General features: G+C 31.5%; 3 protein-coding genes across 5 annotated transcripts; all 3 read left to right on the top strand.

Annotated features, from left to right (window-relative positions):
• The first annotated feature begins 1660 nt into the window (after positions 1-1660).
• LOC125423000 (probable protein phosphatase 2C 60) lies at positions 1661-7675 on the top strand. 2 transcript variants are annotated; one of them, XM_016013437.4, is made up of 11 exons: positions 1661-1808; positions 2594-2712; positions 3322-3385; positions 3487-3595; positions 4156-4324; positions 5092-5217; positions 5472-5595; positions 5765-5841; positions 6206-6258; positions 6963-7017; positions 7089-7675. In XM_016013437.4, the coding sequence occupies exons 2-11, from the start codon at positions 2596-2598 to the stop codon at positions 7407-7409; spliced, it is 1215 nt and encodes a 404-aa protein (XP_015868923.1). In that variant the 5' UTR covers positions 1661-1808; positions 2594-2595; the 3' UTR covers positions 7410-7675. The 2 variants fall into 2 exon arrangements, with proteins under 2 accessions (XP_015868923.1, XP_048331846.1); XM_048475889.2 differs by lacking the exon at positions 1661-1808 and adding an exon at positions 1919-2217.
• A 1237-nt stretch (positions 7676-8912) lies between these two features.
• On the top strand, positions 8913-11493 carry LOC107406340 (uncharacterized). Of its 2 annotated transcripts, none has more exons than XM_016013454.4 (4): positions 8913-9356; positions 9884-9990; positions 10088-10569; positions 11019-11493. In XM_016013454.4, exons 2-4 carry the CDS (start codon positions 9891-9893, stop codon positions 11316-11318), a joined length of 882 nt encoding a protein of 293 aa, XP_015868940.3. In that variant the 5' UTR covers positions 8913-9356; positions 9884-9890; the 3' UTR covers positions 11319-11493. The 2 variants fall into 2 exon arrangements, with proteins under 2 accessions (XP_015868940.3, XP_048331894.2); XM_048475937.2 differs by lacking the exon at positions 8913-9356 and adding an exon at positions 9470-9583.
• A 2830-nt stretch (positions 11494-14323) lies between these two features.
• Positions 14324-16376, top strand: LOC107406350 (chaperone protein dnaJ 8, chloroplastic). The gene is made up of 3 exons (XM_016013465.4): positions 14324-14829; positions 15259-15327; positions 15887-16376. Exons 1-3 carry the CDS (start codon positions 14608-14610, stop codon positions 16073-16075), a joined length of 480 nt encoding a protein of 159 aa, XP_015868951.1. The 5' UTR covers positions 14324-14607; the 3' UTR covers positions 16076-16376.
• The last annotated feature ends 925 nt before the right edge of the window (positions 16377-17301 follow it).

Raw genomic sequence — 17301 nt, 5'->3', positions numbered from 1 at the left:
TGTTATGTTATTCATATTTATACATGTTTCCAACAAAAGAAAGGGATAAATTGCTGTATGGCTATTTTGAAAATTTAACAGGTCAAAATAGTTTCTAAAATATTACAATTTAAAGAAGTGTACAGAGAATTTATGTTGTATATTCAGCTTTCATTTTATTTATTTATTTTTTTAATCATTCTCATCTTCTCTTTTCTGTTGTGGACCATTCGGCCCAACCTACGCTCGGTTTCATAGCGGATAAGCCCATAAAGAGTTTGTAGACTCGATTGCTATGGGTCCCATAACAAAGCCCAGAATAGCATTGGACTGTAAATTAAAAGTTTTGAATTATATTTGGAACTTAAAATAAAATGAAGTAAAATATATGTTTTAAATTTTATGTTTCATGTTTAGTTTTATAATGCAAGAGAAAAAAAAAAAATGATATGAAGTCCCATAGCAACCTCGCCAAAAAAAAAGTCCCATAACAAAATCCAGAATAACGTTGGACTTTAATGTAAATCAAAGTTGAAAACTTCTTGTAGAAACAATGAAAATTTGAATTATAATTGGAGCTTGGAACTTAAAACAAAATGAAATAGAATATACATTTTAAAATATATGTTTCATATTTAGAATAAAATGCAAGAAAAAAAAAAGAATAAATTCATGTTTTAAATTTGAATTTGTCGCAAAAATTATTTGAACTGTTAATTTCTTTTCATTTATATTTCCTTTATAAATCAGATATACAAAATATAGGATTAAATATTTCATCAAGCTAAACTGGTTTTTATTTTCCACATGTAATGTAATTACTTAACATATACAAAAAGTAACAAAAATAAATAAACAAATTAAGGATTTTAGAGCCCACCTTTATCAATTGGATTGGAGCAAAGTTATTGCTCTTTCTAATTTTATCTCTTAGATTCATTATCATTTACATATTTTTAATAAAAATATTACAAAAAAATAAAACAAAAATTAGTATCATATTATTATTATTATTATTATTATTAGATAAATTACATAATTGGTTTGTAAACTATATATCATCTATGGTTTCAAAAAAAAAACAAAAAAACAAAAAAAAACTGTATATCATCTACAAGTTGGTTCCAAATAAATTTTTTTGACATTTTAATCATTGAATTTGTTAAAACGTTGCATCATTTGTTCTTCAAAATTATTTCATTCAAAATTCACTATTAAATATATGTGTGAATCTTGTATGAATGATCAATTTGTAATATAAAACATAGTTTAAAGATCAATATATAATATCTAATGTTATTTAAAAATTAGATTGGTAGTTAATCCATTATAATATTTAATTTTTAAAGTATATTAAACATTTCAAATTAATTCTAAACTATATTTTGCAATACAAATTAATCTCTAAAAAGATTTAATTTTGAATAGAAAAATTAACGTTATAATATTTTAGTTCAAAGATTAAAATATAAAAAAAATGATTTATAAATGAGAATATAATTTGAGGATCATTTATATAATTTACCCATTATTATTTGATTGGATTTTAAATTAATATATTCACAAGCAAGGTATTGTTCAAAAAAATAAAAAATAAAAAATAAAAAATAACATGCAAGGCGCGTGCCCCGCTCGCTGGTTTAGAAAAAAAAAAAAAGTTAATAATAATAATAATAATAATAATAATAATAATAATAAAAGAAGAAGAAAGAAACAACCATAACCATTGCCTATATATCAAATCAAAATCCAAACTAAACGGATCAAAATCATCCGTCACTCTAGATCTCTTGGCTGTAACCTACTGTGCGAACTCTGAAATCTCCGAAGTGAGTAATATCACAAAAGCCTTTTCGATTTTTATCTTTTATTTTTCGGCTTCGCATATTTGGAAATCATAATTGTATATTTATTTTGCGCTGCGCACTGAAAGTTTGAAACCGATCCAAATCACTGTTCTTGGTTCCGCCTTTAGCGTCAAATCTGAGTTTCCCGATTTCTTTCTTGTCGTTTGTGATTTTCTCTTCTTTTTCTTGATTGCTCCATTTCGAAGTTCTTCCGAGTAATTGAATTTTCTTGTTAAGAGTGTGAACGAACTGCTTCTCTCATTAGACTTTTTTTTTTTGTTTTTTGGCCCCCGATTCTTCGATACGTTGTTTTTGTTCCTAAATTTGTATCTATCTATTTTTTTTGCTTTGGATTTTGAACGTTTTGATGGGGATGAACTGAAGCCTCAAGGCATGTTTGGTTTCCTTGACGTGGAAAAGATTATTTACTGGTTTAGTTGCATAAAATCTGATTATAATCGTAATAAGCTTGTAGTTTTTAAGGTGGTTTGTCAAGTTTTTGTCTACCATTGGTTTTGGATAACTTTAGTAAAATTGTTTGTTTATTGCTTTTTCTTGGGTTGCATAGAAGGAAAATCACATTTGTATTGCCCCAGTTGCTTCCATATCTACATGAAATTCATATTTTATATACCGGCATAAAGAAAATTAATGAAGGAAAAACAATTTGTATGAGTGGGCATGTGCTCTTGTGTTGTGTTCGAGTTAAATGAATGTTGACTTTTGCTTTATATATTTATTGACTGTTTGGGTATTTTTGGGTTCAGAAATGGGGATATATCTCAGTTCCCCGAAAACTGATAAGGCCTCAGAAGATGGAGAGAATGGAAGACTTCGATATGGATTGTCCTCGATGCAAGGGTGGCGCGCAACAATGGAAGATGCTGTAAGTACTTGCCTTATGTTTTATTTTTATATTAATCTGGTTCACTTGTTGCCAGTTTCATTTTTTCTAATTTTTTTGCTTGTGGTATTTTTCTGTAAACTTGTTAATGTGGTATTAGTGCCATATTTGTGTATTATCTTGGTTCACCTTAGAATGGAAAAATTCTAATACATTATGGAAGAGCTTTACAAAGACTATGGAAGTGAATGGGAGATATGTACTAATCATATCTGCTACAATAACTGTTATAATTTTTTTTTTGTTTTTTTGGTTTTTTTGGTTTTATGCTCTTGATAAGCAAATTCGACCATAATTGAAGTGGCATACTTTCTTGTTAACCTGTATTTTTGTACAATATTCAGAATTAATGACATACTTAAATGGAAAAGCAGTATGTATTTATGATTTAATACCATACTAACTTTTGATAGCAAAGACTATTTATAGTGAATTTGATATGGATGTGGCTCCTTAGAAGTGTCTTTGCATATTAGAAATGGTACATTGTCTTTTGAGTAGCACCCTTTGTCAGCTTGTCGCTCATGTATTTTCTATAAACTGTTTTATATTGCTTATTATGTGCTGAATTTACTCTGATTTGTTTTACAGCATGCTGCTTATCCAGATTTGGATGGTTCTACATCTTTTTTTGGTGTTTATGATGGCCATGGAGGTTAGCCTTTTATACTTTATTGTTTTATCCCATCCCATTTTACTTTTACGGATTGATAATATCTCTTTAATCCTATCCTCACCGAGTTCGTTGATTTTCAGGTAAAGCTGTTGCAAAATTCTGTGCCAAGTATCTTCACCAACAGTTGCTCAAGCATGAAGCTTATTTAGCTGGAGATATAGGCACTTCTGCACAGAAATCGTTTCTCAGGTTACTACAACCCTTGTATTAGAAATTTTGCTTTAGCATTTTCAGTGGATGTCTCAGCGAAATCATAGCTCAAGCCTGAAGCAGAAGGCAGGTCTCTTTCACACGTCAGTAGCATGTCCTATGCAGTCGGGGAATGTGAAACAGGGCTAAATCATTTTACTACCAGTCATTGTTGCTGCAATGTGCCAATGCCTTTACAATATGTCATCCTGTGTCAATTATTTTGATTTGGTTATCTTACTTCTATAGTTGATAATGGAAGCAGGTTGTTCATATCATTTATTCTTGAGTTCATTACATCCTTGAGCTATTAGAGAAAGAACAAATTCCACGTAATATTGTAAATAAGGGATAGAAATGTAGTTGAGTTTCAACATTTCTGTAGGCATGTCAAATTGGCATTCAAAGATGGCTTCTTTTACTACTTGTTCTTTTAATTTTAGTTATATCTTGAAACCTTTCAAGTGGAATAAAGTTGTAGTTTGGAATATCCTAAGTTGAATCATGACAGTTATGTTTACGCTAGAATATTTCTCATTATCTGATCTCTTGGGACACAGAATGGATGAGATGATGCGTGGACAAAGAGGGTGGAGAGAATTAGCAATATTGGGAGATAAAATCGACAAAGTTTCTGGTGTGATAGAAGGTTTGATATGGTCTCCTAAAGCTGGTGATGTTAATAATGGGGAAGACAAGGATCACTTTAATGATTGGCCTTCTGAAGAGGTAATTTTTCCAGCAGACAGTCTCTGGCAGCTATTTTGGTGGCCTTTTTTCTCCTTTCTAGATGTAGAATATTGTTACATATTGGTCTATCCTGAGGCAATTAGTATTATCATAGCAGAGAATGGGCATAGTTCAGTCATCATTTCAATACAATTTTGCTTCAATTTTGTATTTCAATGAACATGTGGTGTTTCAAATTTTGCGTTGGGCTGTGGTGAAGTTAAGGGAAGAAAAGATTTTACATACTATAATAGCACTCTGAAGTAATTATTTAGAGAAAGGAAATTATAGCCTACCTTATTTTGTTTCCCTTCTCCCCTTAATGGTGATGAGTTCTTACATCTTGTAGCCTACCTTATTTTGTTTCCCTTTTCCCCTTAATAGTGATGAGTTCTTGCATAGTTTTGTCTTATGAAATTTGCCTGTCATATTTTGAACAAAATTGAAGAAAGAAATAGAAGGAAGTTGGCTTCAGATTTGAGTTCGCTCTAGATTTTGTAATTTTATGGAGCTCTTGGGTTTTTGAATTTTGTGGAAGTAATTATGTGGTTGTATTCTTGCCTACGCATGTTTCACCTATAGATAATGCTGCCAAGAGGGATTATTTTATTTTGCCTTCTGTTGAAATATGTATATGGAAATTGATAGATAAGATTTTATTGATTTTAAGATTTTCTTGGTTGAAAATTCATCACTTCATTTATTTTTTATGTCGACTTTGGCGTAAAACAGATAGGTTAATTTGAGGGCTTTATGTTTGAATATAGGGGCCTCACTCTGATTTTGATGGGCCAAATTCTGGAAGCACAGCCTGTGTTGCAATAATTCGAGACAATCGACTCATTGTAGCAAATGCGGGTGATTCTCGTTGTGTAATATCTCGAAAGGGTCAGGTAAAACCCACCCTGCAAAGTTGTATTGACTTAAAAATGTGGGGGAAAAAATAGTGCACTTATCAGAGCGCACTGTAATCCACAGATTAAAATCAGGGTAATCTGAAATCTAAAAACAAACACTTTCTCCTTTCTGTCATAGCAGTTCTAGTAATGAGGAACAGTTGCTTCTGTACTTGTCTCTCTGCTATGTTACATAGCTAATATTTTAGAAAGATTTGTATTTCCTGTTAATCATGGAAGTTTGTTTGCAGGCCTATAATCTTTCTAAAGATCATAAGCCAGACCTTGAGAATGAGAAAGACAGAATTCTAAAAGCTGGTGGATTTATCCAGGTTGGACGGGTCAATGGAACTTTAAACTTGGCTAGAGCTATTGGTATTTAAAATCTTCTTTTCATATCCCTGTACCAAAAGGGAAACCCAGCTATAATTGCATTGTCAATTTTCTTCTTTTCATATCCCTGTACCAAAAGGGAAACCCAGCTATAATTGCATTGTCAATTTTCTTTTCAACTACTTGTATTTTAATATAGTTTTGGTTGCAGGAGATGTAGAATTCAAGCAGAATAAACATTTGCCTGTTGAAAAGCAGATTGTAACTGCCAATCCAGACATAACTAGTGTATGTACCTTGCGGTAGTTGGGTTTGCATTTATACTGTCACATATATATTTTTGAGTTTGTGCATTTATTGATTTTTTTTTTTTTTTTTTTTTTTGTCATCTTCTTCTTTGGAACAAATATTTCTATGATTAATTTTCTCTCAATTTGATTGTAATTTTCTTTTAACTATCATTTTATTTTTCCATATGTTAGAAAGAGAGTGGTCAAATTTTTTTAATGGCTTTAGGATCTCATTTCGCACACTCTGTTATCAGTTAATATTTCTAGTATAAATAGATGGATTAAGTTCTACTATTGAAATGATTTTTGAATTTATTTAATCACAATTATTATTCATTTTCTTTAAAATTTCCCTGACACAGGTTGAGCTATGTGATGATGATGAGTTTCTCATTTTAGCTTGTGATGGAATATGGTAAGTTAATTTCCGTTTTATGTTGAAAAGATTTCCTAATTATGCAATCTGTCTCACTTATCAAGTATTTTGTGCCACTTCAGATATACTCTGAAATTTATTAAGAGGCTCATGAAACTAGAAATATTCTGTAATAATTGCAGAACTCTGGTTTGGCAATTTGGGAACATCAATAATGTTTCAAATGGTGAAGTGTCTCACAGTGATGGAAAGGATGTATGGGGGTTTTCATGAAAATAAGTCTTAGCATTTATTCTAACAATAGATTACATTGATTCAGTTAGTTGCAAGTTATTCTTTTCTTTTCTTTTCTTTTTAGGAAGTTTAAATTTTAGGCTTTGTAATTTCTACAATTTGTGATTCAGGAGGTTATTTCTTGGTTTTAAGTTTGAAAATAGGAACCAGGATAGCTTTTTTGGAAATAAGTTTCACATTGAAGATTATGCTTAACAAGTACAAAGGTCATTGTAATAAAGTAGAAGCAATGCACGGGTTGTGTTCTGCAAATATGGTCCAAAGCCAGAAGTTCAACAACGCTCCGCTCAATGTTGTATAGAAAAATTGTCGAGTTTAATTTGGTTGAAACTCTGAAATTCACTTTAAACTTTGAAAACCTTATTTATATATCTAACTAAGCTTCAGGTGACCTGTCCTATATTCTGCTTTGACAAAATGCTGGCTTTCTTCCTTCTTTTCCTATATAGGGATTGCATGTCAAGCCAACAACTTGTAGACTTTGTGGGAGAACAGATAAAGCGAGTAAGTTTGTGAGAGTCCTGTTGTTTTCCTTATACATATTTTGGTAACACCAATTTGATCTGAAAATGCAGGAAAGTAAACTCTCAACTGTTTGTGAGAGAGTATTTGACAGGTGCGTGGCACCAACTGCTGGTGGTGAGGGTTGTGACAATATGACAATGATCTTGATTCAATTTAAGAGACCCGTTAGTGCAGATGCTTCAGTGGCAGACCAGTCTTTGTCATCTGAACAATCGTCAAAGGTAGATAAAGTGTCTGAATGGTCATCAGAGATAGATAAAGTGTCTGAACACTTGTCGGAGAACGATAAAACATCCGAACAGTCATCAAAGATCGATAAAACTCCTGAACAGTCATCGAAGATCGATAAAACTTCGGGAGTGACTGAATAGAGGTGGCTTTTATGAGCATCAGAATTATTGAATCCAAATTCAAATTTGGAGGTGAATTTCTCATGACATGATTGTACATGTTTTGAAGGTATTAATCAAGTAAATTCGCATTTTGAGTTCTGTAAATGAGTCTGGGTTTTTGCATTGTGGGTGCTCCAGATTTTTAAGGGCTTTGCCTACAATTTTTCTTTAGAATCAAACATTTCACGACGTCAGTTTATCAAACAGAAACTTAATTAAATTTATAATGTCCTTATTTTGGAATATTAGTCGCCCAGAAGCTCAAGCTTTTTATTCTTTACATTGGTCTTATGGTAAAACGGAAGTCATCATATAAAAATGTATAGAGCTTTGATTAGATTTATTTTATCTTCTCAATCTTATATTATCTTTTCAACAATTTTTTATTTCTCGTCGCCTGATCATTTTCGAATTAGTACAAAACAACTTCGCTTTCAAAATCAATATACTATTGTGTTAAAAGTATTCTAATTTTTTTTTCGTTTTTTGGGTTCAAATTTTCAATATCATGACCTCCATTCCAAAACGTTTTCCTTTCTCGTTGAATATGTTTATATATAAATAATAAATTGAGTATATCTTGTTTTTTGGTAATAATAAATTAAGTATATCTTGTCTGTTCTAAATATGTACAATTTCCATTGATTTACATTTTTACTTCTTGAAATACTTTTATACTGTTCATGGAAGCAAGAACCAAATCAGCTCGGCACTAATTTCCATTTTGGACATACCAAACTCAAGCAAGTCCATGATTAAATGGACGGATGGACTTTATAAGGATTCCACCAAATTCATGAAACAACACAGCCATCATTTCTTTTGGTAGAAGGTAAAAGTTTATTTTTCCAAGTCTGAATTTCTCGACAAAGACATAATTTAACACAAAAATTCAACAATTAAGCTTAAAAAAAAGTGGTTAAGCTCTAAAAATATTCTGTAAGCCTTCTCTAAATATATTGTATTTTTTTAAAATTTTACTAAAAATATTCTATAAATCCTCTCCGAAGGCATGGTATGGGCAACTCAACCGTATTTGATCATATTCTAAAGACACATGGTGGTGGATTTTTTTGTTTTTTTTGGGGATAAATCGAGGAAGTGGGATTTTATTTTTTTAGTGGGTGGTCTACTTGAGCAGATCAATAAATTTTTCATTGAATTGTAAACGATTGGCTCATCCTGGTGTTACGTCGTTTTTTAACAAAGTTCATCGAGTGCCGGCTAAAAAAAGAGAGGGAGGGTGCAAAAGGGCTTCTTTTTTATTTTTTTATTTTTTTATTTTTGGCCTTTTCTTTTTGGGTAGTGAGCAAAAAGTGGTTTTTGGTAAATTATTTGACATGTTATTTTAAATTGGAGAGACACTAGCAAAGCCTTTCCTTTGGGATTGTGCTCTGATACTTCCACGGTCTTATCATTTATACGTGGAAAGAAAACAAGTTGGCATTTGGTCAGTGTGAGTACTGGAGAAATGATAAAAAAAAAAAAAAAAATTGTGGGAGCAGAAAATGTTCAATGGAATGGTCTGGTCTGAACATCCAATATCACATTGACATTTTTGCATTACATATTTATTTAAACATTTTCTATACTTTGTATTTTTTCTCTGCTTCCAATGCACGTCTGTCAAATACCAAAAGCACAACCCTCCTTTTTCCTTTTTTAATATCCTTCTTCCTCTCTACGAAGCAGTATATGGTTTGCCAAAATGAACGAGCTCCATACAACAACAAACAAATAATGGCGTTTTCTCTTATTTTTCCTTCAATCAATCTTGCTATCAACTGAAGATTTTCTCGTGTAAAACAGGCTGTTATTTAAAGATTAAAGAAGCAGAAGACTTGGACAAAGACTTTCCTTTACTTGGTCATCTTGTGGACTTTGATGCAAGTGTTCTCTCTTCATTATACTTCTTTCCTATAATAGGTATTTTAGTTTTATTTAATTTCTCTTTTTTTTTTTTTTTTTTTCAATATTGCTGCTGTTGGGTTTTTTTTTTTTTTTTTTTTTTTTTTGTTTTAGAGATTATTAAATCGTTCAGTTTGTTTTAGTGGTATAGGCATTGATTTCTTTCTTTTATAGCAAATCGGGCATTGAAGTACCTCTTCTTTTCCTTCTAGAGCAAAAGAAAGTTTGCTTGATCTCATGTACCTGTTCGTCTGCTAACTAATCAGAAATTTTTCATGAGCTTGTATCTATAATTTTGGATGAGTTTTTTCTTCTTCTTTTTTTCTTTGATGCAAAAAGTTCTAACATTTGAAGAATAGATCAGACACTAAAACTAAAATTGTATTGATTTTAGGATACTCTAAGCTTGATTATTATTTTAGACATCGTTTCTTAGTAAAGAAGATTGCACTCTAATATGTTCATGTGGTTATGAAGAACAAATATTGATATATCATTTTCCTCTTCTTAATTGTTTCTTAAGCTCTCTATGTTTCTCTGTTTAGAACTATAATGGATCCCTGGCCTCGAACAACAAGCATCCAAATCAATTTGGGATATGCCCCACTTTCATCCACTACTGACTCCTTCTATGCTCATCCAACAGCAAACGGTAGAAGCATTTTTGCTTTTTTACTTATAAATTTTTCTTCTTTTTTTTCCCCGTTAGGTTAGGTTGCTATTTGTTGTAATTAGTTTTGGTTGAATAGGTATTACCAGTATTAATGAAAACATTAGAAGGAGTGATCACATTGACAGAGAAATAACTCAGCGCGAAGCAGAGATACATAAAATTCAGAAAGAAATCATAGACTTGGAACTTGCAAGTAGGCGTACAGTCGAAGCACAAGTTAGAAGAGAAATTCTATTGGAAGGAGAGCTTAAAATGCAAAGGTCAGAACCATTAAAATTTCCATCATCATCATCATCATCATCATCCACGTTGATGCATCATCATTGCTATGGTGGATATGATCAGGGGAGACTGCTTGATGAAACCATGCCCTCTCAGTCTCTTTATGATTCTGGAGCCTCTAATAGATTCTCATACAAGAGATTCTCAGAAGCAGCGGTGAATGAGGTTGAACCGCCATTTCAACGCCTTAGAAATTTTGATGGTAGATCATCAGCTATTGCTCCTGGTATTGCAGGACTTCCCTCATCAGCTAGTTCAGGGAGGTTGTTGGTTCTGGTGAGATCAACATACATTGTTTGTGCATGCTTTCTATTTGTCTCTCCTTTCGTTACACTAAATTCCTGTTAGTTTGAGCTATAATTTTGATCTGAATTTTAGTTAGAGACTAACAACAACTATCATCAACCATTTAAAAAAAAAAAAAAAAAATTATCGTAGAAAAAGAGTAGAACAGAATGATTTTGGAACAAAATCAACATTGTTGCTTCCTTGTTGATTGTAGCATCGAAAACGTTAATAAATTAGTTGAAAACATTATAACAACTATTCTGTCGATAATCCTAGAAGCTAATTTTACCATGTTAATGTAGATTGAAGGAATCATGAAGTAGTATAGCATTATGAATTGGAATTTTGAAATGTGGTAATACAATTTGCTTGCTTATATTCCATCTTTTCCTCAGAGAGACAGCTAGGTTCATTTTTATTGTTGTTTATGTGTGAAGCCTAAAGTCTTTCATCCCAATCTGTCTGGAACAAAGAGGAAAGAAACAGAAGCAGCAATGGCGGAACCTATGATGCTTCCTTTTGTCAATAAAAAGAATAAAAAATTGCAATCCCAGCACAAGGAATGGAGTTGCACTCTGTGTCAAGTGAGGGCTACTAGTGAACAAGGTTTGAGAGATCATTTGAGGGGAAAAAAACACAAGGCAAAAATGGCAAAGAAAATGAAAGGTAAGAAAACAACGCCCAGAAAATTCAAAGGGATTAGGAACCAAACAAACAAGCAGCTTCAAGGTTGTTAAACGCACTAAATTTATGTTTAACTTGTTTAATCAAGAGAAGATTTCATGAATTTCATATCCCTGTATAAATATATATGTATGGCTTATAATTTAGATGTTGCAGCCAAATTATCTGACACTGAAAAATATCAACTTTTGAGATAAGGATGAACAGAAGGTCTGCAATTTTTTTCCATTGAGTGGTATACGAGTACAGTAACGAGTCTTTGTTAATTGTAGATTCTTTGAATTCTTCTATGACAGTAACAGACAGAGGGAACTATGCATGCATGTGGTAATATTAGACATTATATGACATCCTTTGGTTCTGAAAAATTCCAACTTATAAATGGGAAAACTGAACCAATTTGGAATTGTTTAACGTTGGGTTTCCCCAATCATTCAAATATTATTATATACGTTGACCAATTTTATTAATGTTTTGGGAAGATTTTGAACAAGTTAGTTCTCACTTTCTCCCTCTCATGCTAAATTCAAAAGTGTGGGTGTCTTTTGATAACCAGTCCAAAGAAATTATAAACCTTTTTTTTTTTTTTTTTTTTTTTTTTAGAAACTTGTATGTAATAAAGAAATAAAATTCCGATGCTTCTTAAGTTTGTACTCCTCTCTCTAATATATTGATGGGATTTATTTGTGAATTTTAAAAATGTATTTAGAGGGAGAAGTAAACTCCAGGTGTGTTGAAAATTCTTCATATTGAAATTTTTTTTCTGATAAAATAATACCAACCAATACGGTCAATTGCTGAAGGATAAGTGGAACGGTTCTTGGTCCAACTTGTCAATCTACCATAAGAAATGAGATGTACTATTGTAACAAAATGTTATTATTTTCTTGACCTTCTCATATTTTCTTGGCCCATATGAGGTAGGTCCCATGTTTTTTTAATCAGTCTTTGCATAAATATAATATAAGGATTTATTATCAGATATTAGCAAATTTTATTTATATTGTTTTTAAAAAAAAAGTATAGACGGTGTGTATATAATTTGAAACAGCAAATAGTTGAATGTCAAAAGAGAAATACTGCTAATTCATTATTTTATTTTAACCATCCTTATTAGACTGGTAACTCATTGGACTAACCCCTAAAATTTGACAGACGAATAATATTTAAAAAAGTGCCTCACTTGCATGGGATACACGTGTGAGTTCCATATTATTTTCTCAGAAAGAAAAAAACATTATCCTCTAAATTATTAAAATTTTGAAACCACGAGATAAATGCGAGACGCGGAACTTTGTCTTGGTCTCCTTCACCGTACTAAAACATGCCACGTTTCAGCACATTTTTCAAAAAGCCCCTACATTTCCGAGTTATTCAGTTTAATTTCCCAAACATTATTATTAATGTCTCAAAATCTACTCTTTTTTGTTTTGATTTTACTGTTCTTCAAAAATTAAAAATTATAATCTATAGTTTATCTGAATATCTTTTCTTATCTAAATCCAAAAAAAAAAAAAAAGAAGATAAAATTATCTCATAATCTCCATAAATTAAATAATAAAAATAAAAAAGAGGGACGCTTAAATGCTTTGTCAGTTTTTTGTTTTTTTTTTTGGTTTTCGTAATAAAAAAGTGTAAATGAGAAGTGGGCCATGTGGATAACAAAGCAGTGAAAGAAGGCCCTTGATATGGTGGGACCAGGTCTAAAATGAAGGGCAAAGCACAAAAAGATGCTGTCACACGCGCATGCTAGACACGTGTGACTTCGTGGACATGATCTTTATCCACTGTTTCAGTATTCAGACCGTTTCCACAGTTGAGAGGAAAGCGAGCACATGTTAAATTTTAATTTTGAAAAACCAATACATTATCAGATCCAATCTGTTACCAACCATAAAAATGGATTAAAAAAAAAAACAAATTCGTTTTCCTTATTTTACGAACCACGAGGTAAACTGCTAGCATTTCTATCCATATCCTTTTGTTTCTCACCATTTAAATATTACAATTTTTCTGTCTGCCACGTACGCAAATAAATTCCATCCCTCATCTATTTCATAATTCCTTTTCCCTCCCCGTATCTTTCATTATTTTTTTTTCACCTCAAACGGACCCATTATTTGTTTCTCATCTAATTTAAGCCATACGGAAATTAGTGAATTTTTCTTGTGGAAACCAAAACTTTGTCTGAAGGATAATGGTATAAATTAGATTTGAATGAAATTTTACATTTTGTTGCTTTATTTATCAATACTTTATTAGTCAAATCACTAGTATTTGATCATCCAAGTTATAATATTTTTGTAAATAATAAATAAATAATGATAAAATTATAGTTAAATATGTCATAAATTTAAAAGGGAAGCAAGTTATATATCCATTTGTTATAAAGGGATATCCATGTCTAAGACATAAAATGGAATCTGTTACAACAAAAAAAGTCCACTTTAGTAGAATCACAGTTTCAGATTATTATTATGATTATTTTTTATTGATGTGATATTCCTTCTGTAAATAAACTCAAATATTACCATGATAGCGAGAGATTAGACTTTAATTAAAATTATTATAATGTAAAAGATGAAGTGAAGGAGATGCAAAGTTGACGTTTGATTTGATCATAATATAGTGAAAAAATTAAATTGAAATGTCACATCGGTGGTCATTATCAAAAAGGAAATAGAAAAACGTTTTAAGGTACTAATATTGAAATATTAAAATTTTGTAAACAGGACGCTTCTTCAAATTCATGAAAGAAGTAGGCGACGAAGAGTAATTCAAAATAGTAGAGAATATGCCCAAAATAAACCCAATGCAAAAGTCACAAAGGCTGACTAGGACCAATTAAGCAAGGAAACATAACAGATAAGTTCAGGACTCTCCTCTCTCTCTCTCTCTCTCTCTCTCTTTCATAAAATCACAAAACACGTCATCACATAAAAAAAAAAAAAAAAGAAAAACTGAACCAATGGATAAGGACCGTCGATCCCACCCTCTCTCCACCTTATGATTTTCCCTCTATAAATAGATTCCCACTTCCCTGTTTGAAAAAGACCCTCTATCCATTATTATTTAGATTTTCTATTCAACCATCATTCATTAAAAAAGAAAAAAAAGCCTACAAAGAAAGTAATCCACTGTTTCAGAGGTTTCAAAAACCCATTTCATTTTTTTTTTTTTTTTTCCATCTAAATCAGTTTGCCCTGCCCATTGATTTGTTAAAGGTTAAACCTTTACCAAAAATCTAAGCAATACATTATTTAAGGCCAAGTTTGGTTGGTGGGTGTTCTTGGATTTGTGGATTCGAGATTTTCTGAGAGTTTGAAAAAAAAAAAAAAAACAATGGCCGCTGCTGCTGCTGGGATTATTGGTGGGAATGGGTCTTCTTGGATTCAGCTGAACCAGCTGAGGAAGAAGAAGATTCCCAATAGGGTTAAGTTTAGCTGTGCTGCTTATTCTTCTTCATCTTCTTCTTCTGTGGTCGATCCCTACAAAACTTTGAGGATCCAACCTGATGCATCTGAATCTGAAGTCAAGAAGGCCTTCAGACAGCTTGCTTTGCAGGTAAAAAAAATAAAAAATAAAAAATAAATATATATATATATATTTTTTTGGGAATCTGTTTTTTCCTGATTAATTATTTTCCCCTCTTTGATCCTTCTATGTTGCTTCCTTTATTTAATTTTTTTTTTTTGGTTTTATTTTAGAAGTTGGAGTCTTTTTATTTTCTCTTGGAAAAACTTTAATTGATGTCTGGACTTTTATATATGAAATTTTGATCTTTTTCACAATTCGTTTAGTTGCTTCCGTCCTGATTTACACTCTGATTCTTGCTTATCGGAACTATTATTCTTTGGGAATTATTGTCCGGTTGATTTCTATAATCTCTGTACTTTTTTTAAAAATTTTGTATACCGTTATGTTATTTTCCATAACGTTTGTATTTTATTGTGAAAATTTAATATTAATTTGGGTTTTGTTGATGAATTGCAGTATCACCCAGACGTATGCAGGGGAAACAATTGTGGGGTGCAGTTTCACAGAATCAATGAAGCATACGATGTAAGTCTCCTAATTTTCTTTCTAATAATTTGGGTCTCAAAATAAATTTTTTTCCCCCCTAGATATAAATTTATTAACTTCAAAAGACATAATAATTTTTTAAATGATGCTGGGTTTGAGAGGAAACTTCCGTAAATTTGTTGAGCATGAGCTGTCATTTGTTTATTTTAGTGAAGATATAATGGAGATTAGCCATTACTTTGTTTTATTTGTTTTGTATGGAATCTTTTATGCAAAATAATAATAATAATAAATAAAAAATAAAAAAGTTGCTGTTTGATGTATTTGGCTCGTACATGGGGTTTGTTTTGGTCTAACTATTTGTTATAAAAGACCCAACGTTTAGAACCCATTTGGATGCTTGGTGGGACAAACTAGTTCGGTGGATGATCTTTTAACACTTGAAAATACTTAAGATGAACACTAGCAAGAAAGATAAGGGTTCAATAATGTAGATGATTTTATGAGATGGTACACAATGGGTCCCGATAAAATTTTGTTGTGCATAGATTGACAATCTTTCAAATTCATTATGTAATTTTTGATAAAATCTCTGCAGATTGTGATGAGCAATTTGAGAGGAGAATGTACAACGCAGGACATGTTTGACTTTGAGCCATCCTATCAAGGAGGTGATGAGCCAATGAGAGGAATGGATGACTCAGATTGGGACATGTGGGAGGAGTGGATGGGTTGGGAAGGAGCAGGAATTAGAGACTACACATCTCATATTAATCCTTATATTTAAGCAAAATTGTAAATAATAAAATTCAATCAACCAAAATGGGTTGTTGAAAATGTCCTTTGTATATATATATATATATATATATATGAATGGAATGGAGGATACAAACATCCTTCTTCCTTTGTACATACTTAAAAGCTCTGATCAGTTAATGCCTTGGCACTGATAGTGGAAAGTGCACAAGTTAATTCTGCTGTTATATATCATGTACTTTCTTTAATCTTCCTTTCATAAACCATTTTCCTTCTTAACAAGGAAAATTCCCACCGTTAATTTTAATAAATTGTTCGCCGTTTGATATGTATTTTGCTCGCTTTATTCTGTTTCTTCTAAACTACCAAAACCCTAAATGATTGGGCTTGTTGGTAGAGAGCTTTCTTGCCTTGCTAATCTTGTTTAAACCATCTTATTCTGTGCCCATTAGTGGTGTTCTTTTTCTTATTTTGTTCTGATTATTTTCTATCATAAAATAATTATGCCTAAATTAGAGAAATTTTCCCAGGGTGGAGAGGATTGTATATTTTCCGTACTCACCTAATATCAATTCTCTTATTTATTTGTTTATCGTTTTTCTTGATTTGTATATTTGTGATTGTGGGGACGCTAATAAATGCTGCATAAAAAAAAGGTGCATTGTACATATATTGAGTATAATAATTAGGGGTATAAAGGTAAAAATGGAATGAATGAATTGAATGAATAATTCCAAAACAAGAAATTGGTAGTGAATGAATTAATCCCATGTATCGAAGCAGACATGCCCCACTCATAAAATCATCCTATGAATTGGAAGACGTTCCCTTCTTTTTCTATTAAAGGACCCGATGATATGTTCTTTTTACTTTTTCGCTAACAGACAAATTGATGTATGTTGTTTTGTTCTTCCATTTCCACTCGCTAAATTCTCACCAAAGGTCCCAGCCAAACTGTCCTATTATTAACAGTGGGAGTGCTTTTCTCGAGGGTGAAAAAAGGTGGGCAGTACTGGATTTTCTTTATTTTAGCTTCAACTAGTTTTCAGGTTCTTTATCTTATCCACTAAAGGATAAAAACGAGTTCTTTATATCTATTTGAGGCTCCATGCAATTTGATTGTTCTTTGAGATTAATTATTTCAAGTTGAGGCTCCATGCAACTTGTTTTTAAATTTTTTATATCAAACATACCATATTACTGCAACATTAATCATTGTTCTGATTCAAATTGCTATATGTTTCTGAACAAACAGTT

Source organism: Ziziphus jujuba, chromosome 1, assembly GCF_031755915.1.
Source record: "Ziziphus jujuba cultivar Dongzao chromosome 1, ASM3175591v1".
In the NCBI taxonomy this organism is placed as follows: Eukaryota; Viridiplantae; Streptophyta; class Magnoliopsida; order Rosales; family Rhamnaceae; genus Ziziphus; species Ziziphus jujuba.
The sequence above is the reverse complement of the archived record's forward strand: the minus strand, read 5'-3'. Positions and strand labels throughout refer to the sequence as shown.

Coding starts and splice junctions, on each gene's coding strand:
- LOC125423000 (XM_016013437.4), top strand. CDS start 2,596: ATGGGGATATATCTCAGTTCCCCGAAAACTGATAAGGCCTCAGAAGAT. Junction 5,218..5,471: donor TAATATCTCGAAAGGGTCAG/GTAAAACCCACC, acceptor GTTTGTTTGCAG/GCCTATAATCTTTCTAAAGA. Junction 6,259..6,962: donor TTAGCTTGTGATGGAATATG/GTAAGTTAATTT, acceptor TTTCCTATATAG/GGATTGCATGTCAAGCCAAC.
- LOC107406340 (XM_048475937.2), top strand. Junction 9,991..10,087: donor TGCTCATCCAACAGCAAACG/GTAGAAGCATTT, acceptor TTGGTTGAATAG/GTATTACCAGTATTAATGAA. Junction 10,570..11,018: donor CAGGGAGGTTGTTGGTTCTG/GTGAGATCAACA, acceptor TTATGTGTGAAG/CCTAAAGTCTTTCATCCCAA.
- LOC107406350 (XM_016013465.4), top strand. CDS start 14,608: ATGGCCGCTGCTGCTGCTGGGATTATTGGTGGGAATGGGTCTTCTTGG. Junction 14,830..15,258: donor TCAGACAGCTTGCTTTGCAG/GTAAAAAAAATA, acceptor GATGAATTGCAG/TATCACCCAGACGTATGCAG. Junction 15,328..15,886: donor GAATCAATGAAGCATACGAT/GTAAGTCTCCTA, acceptor AAATCTCTGCAG/ATTGTGATGAGCAATTTGAG.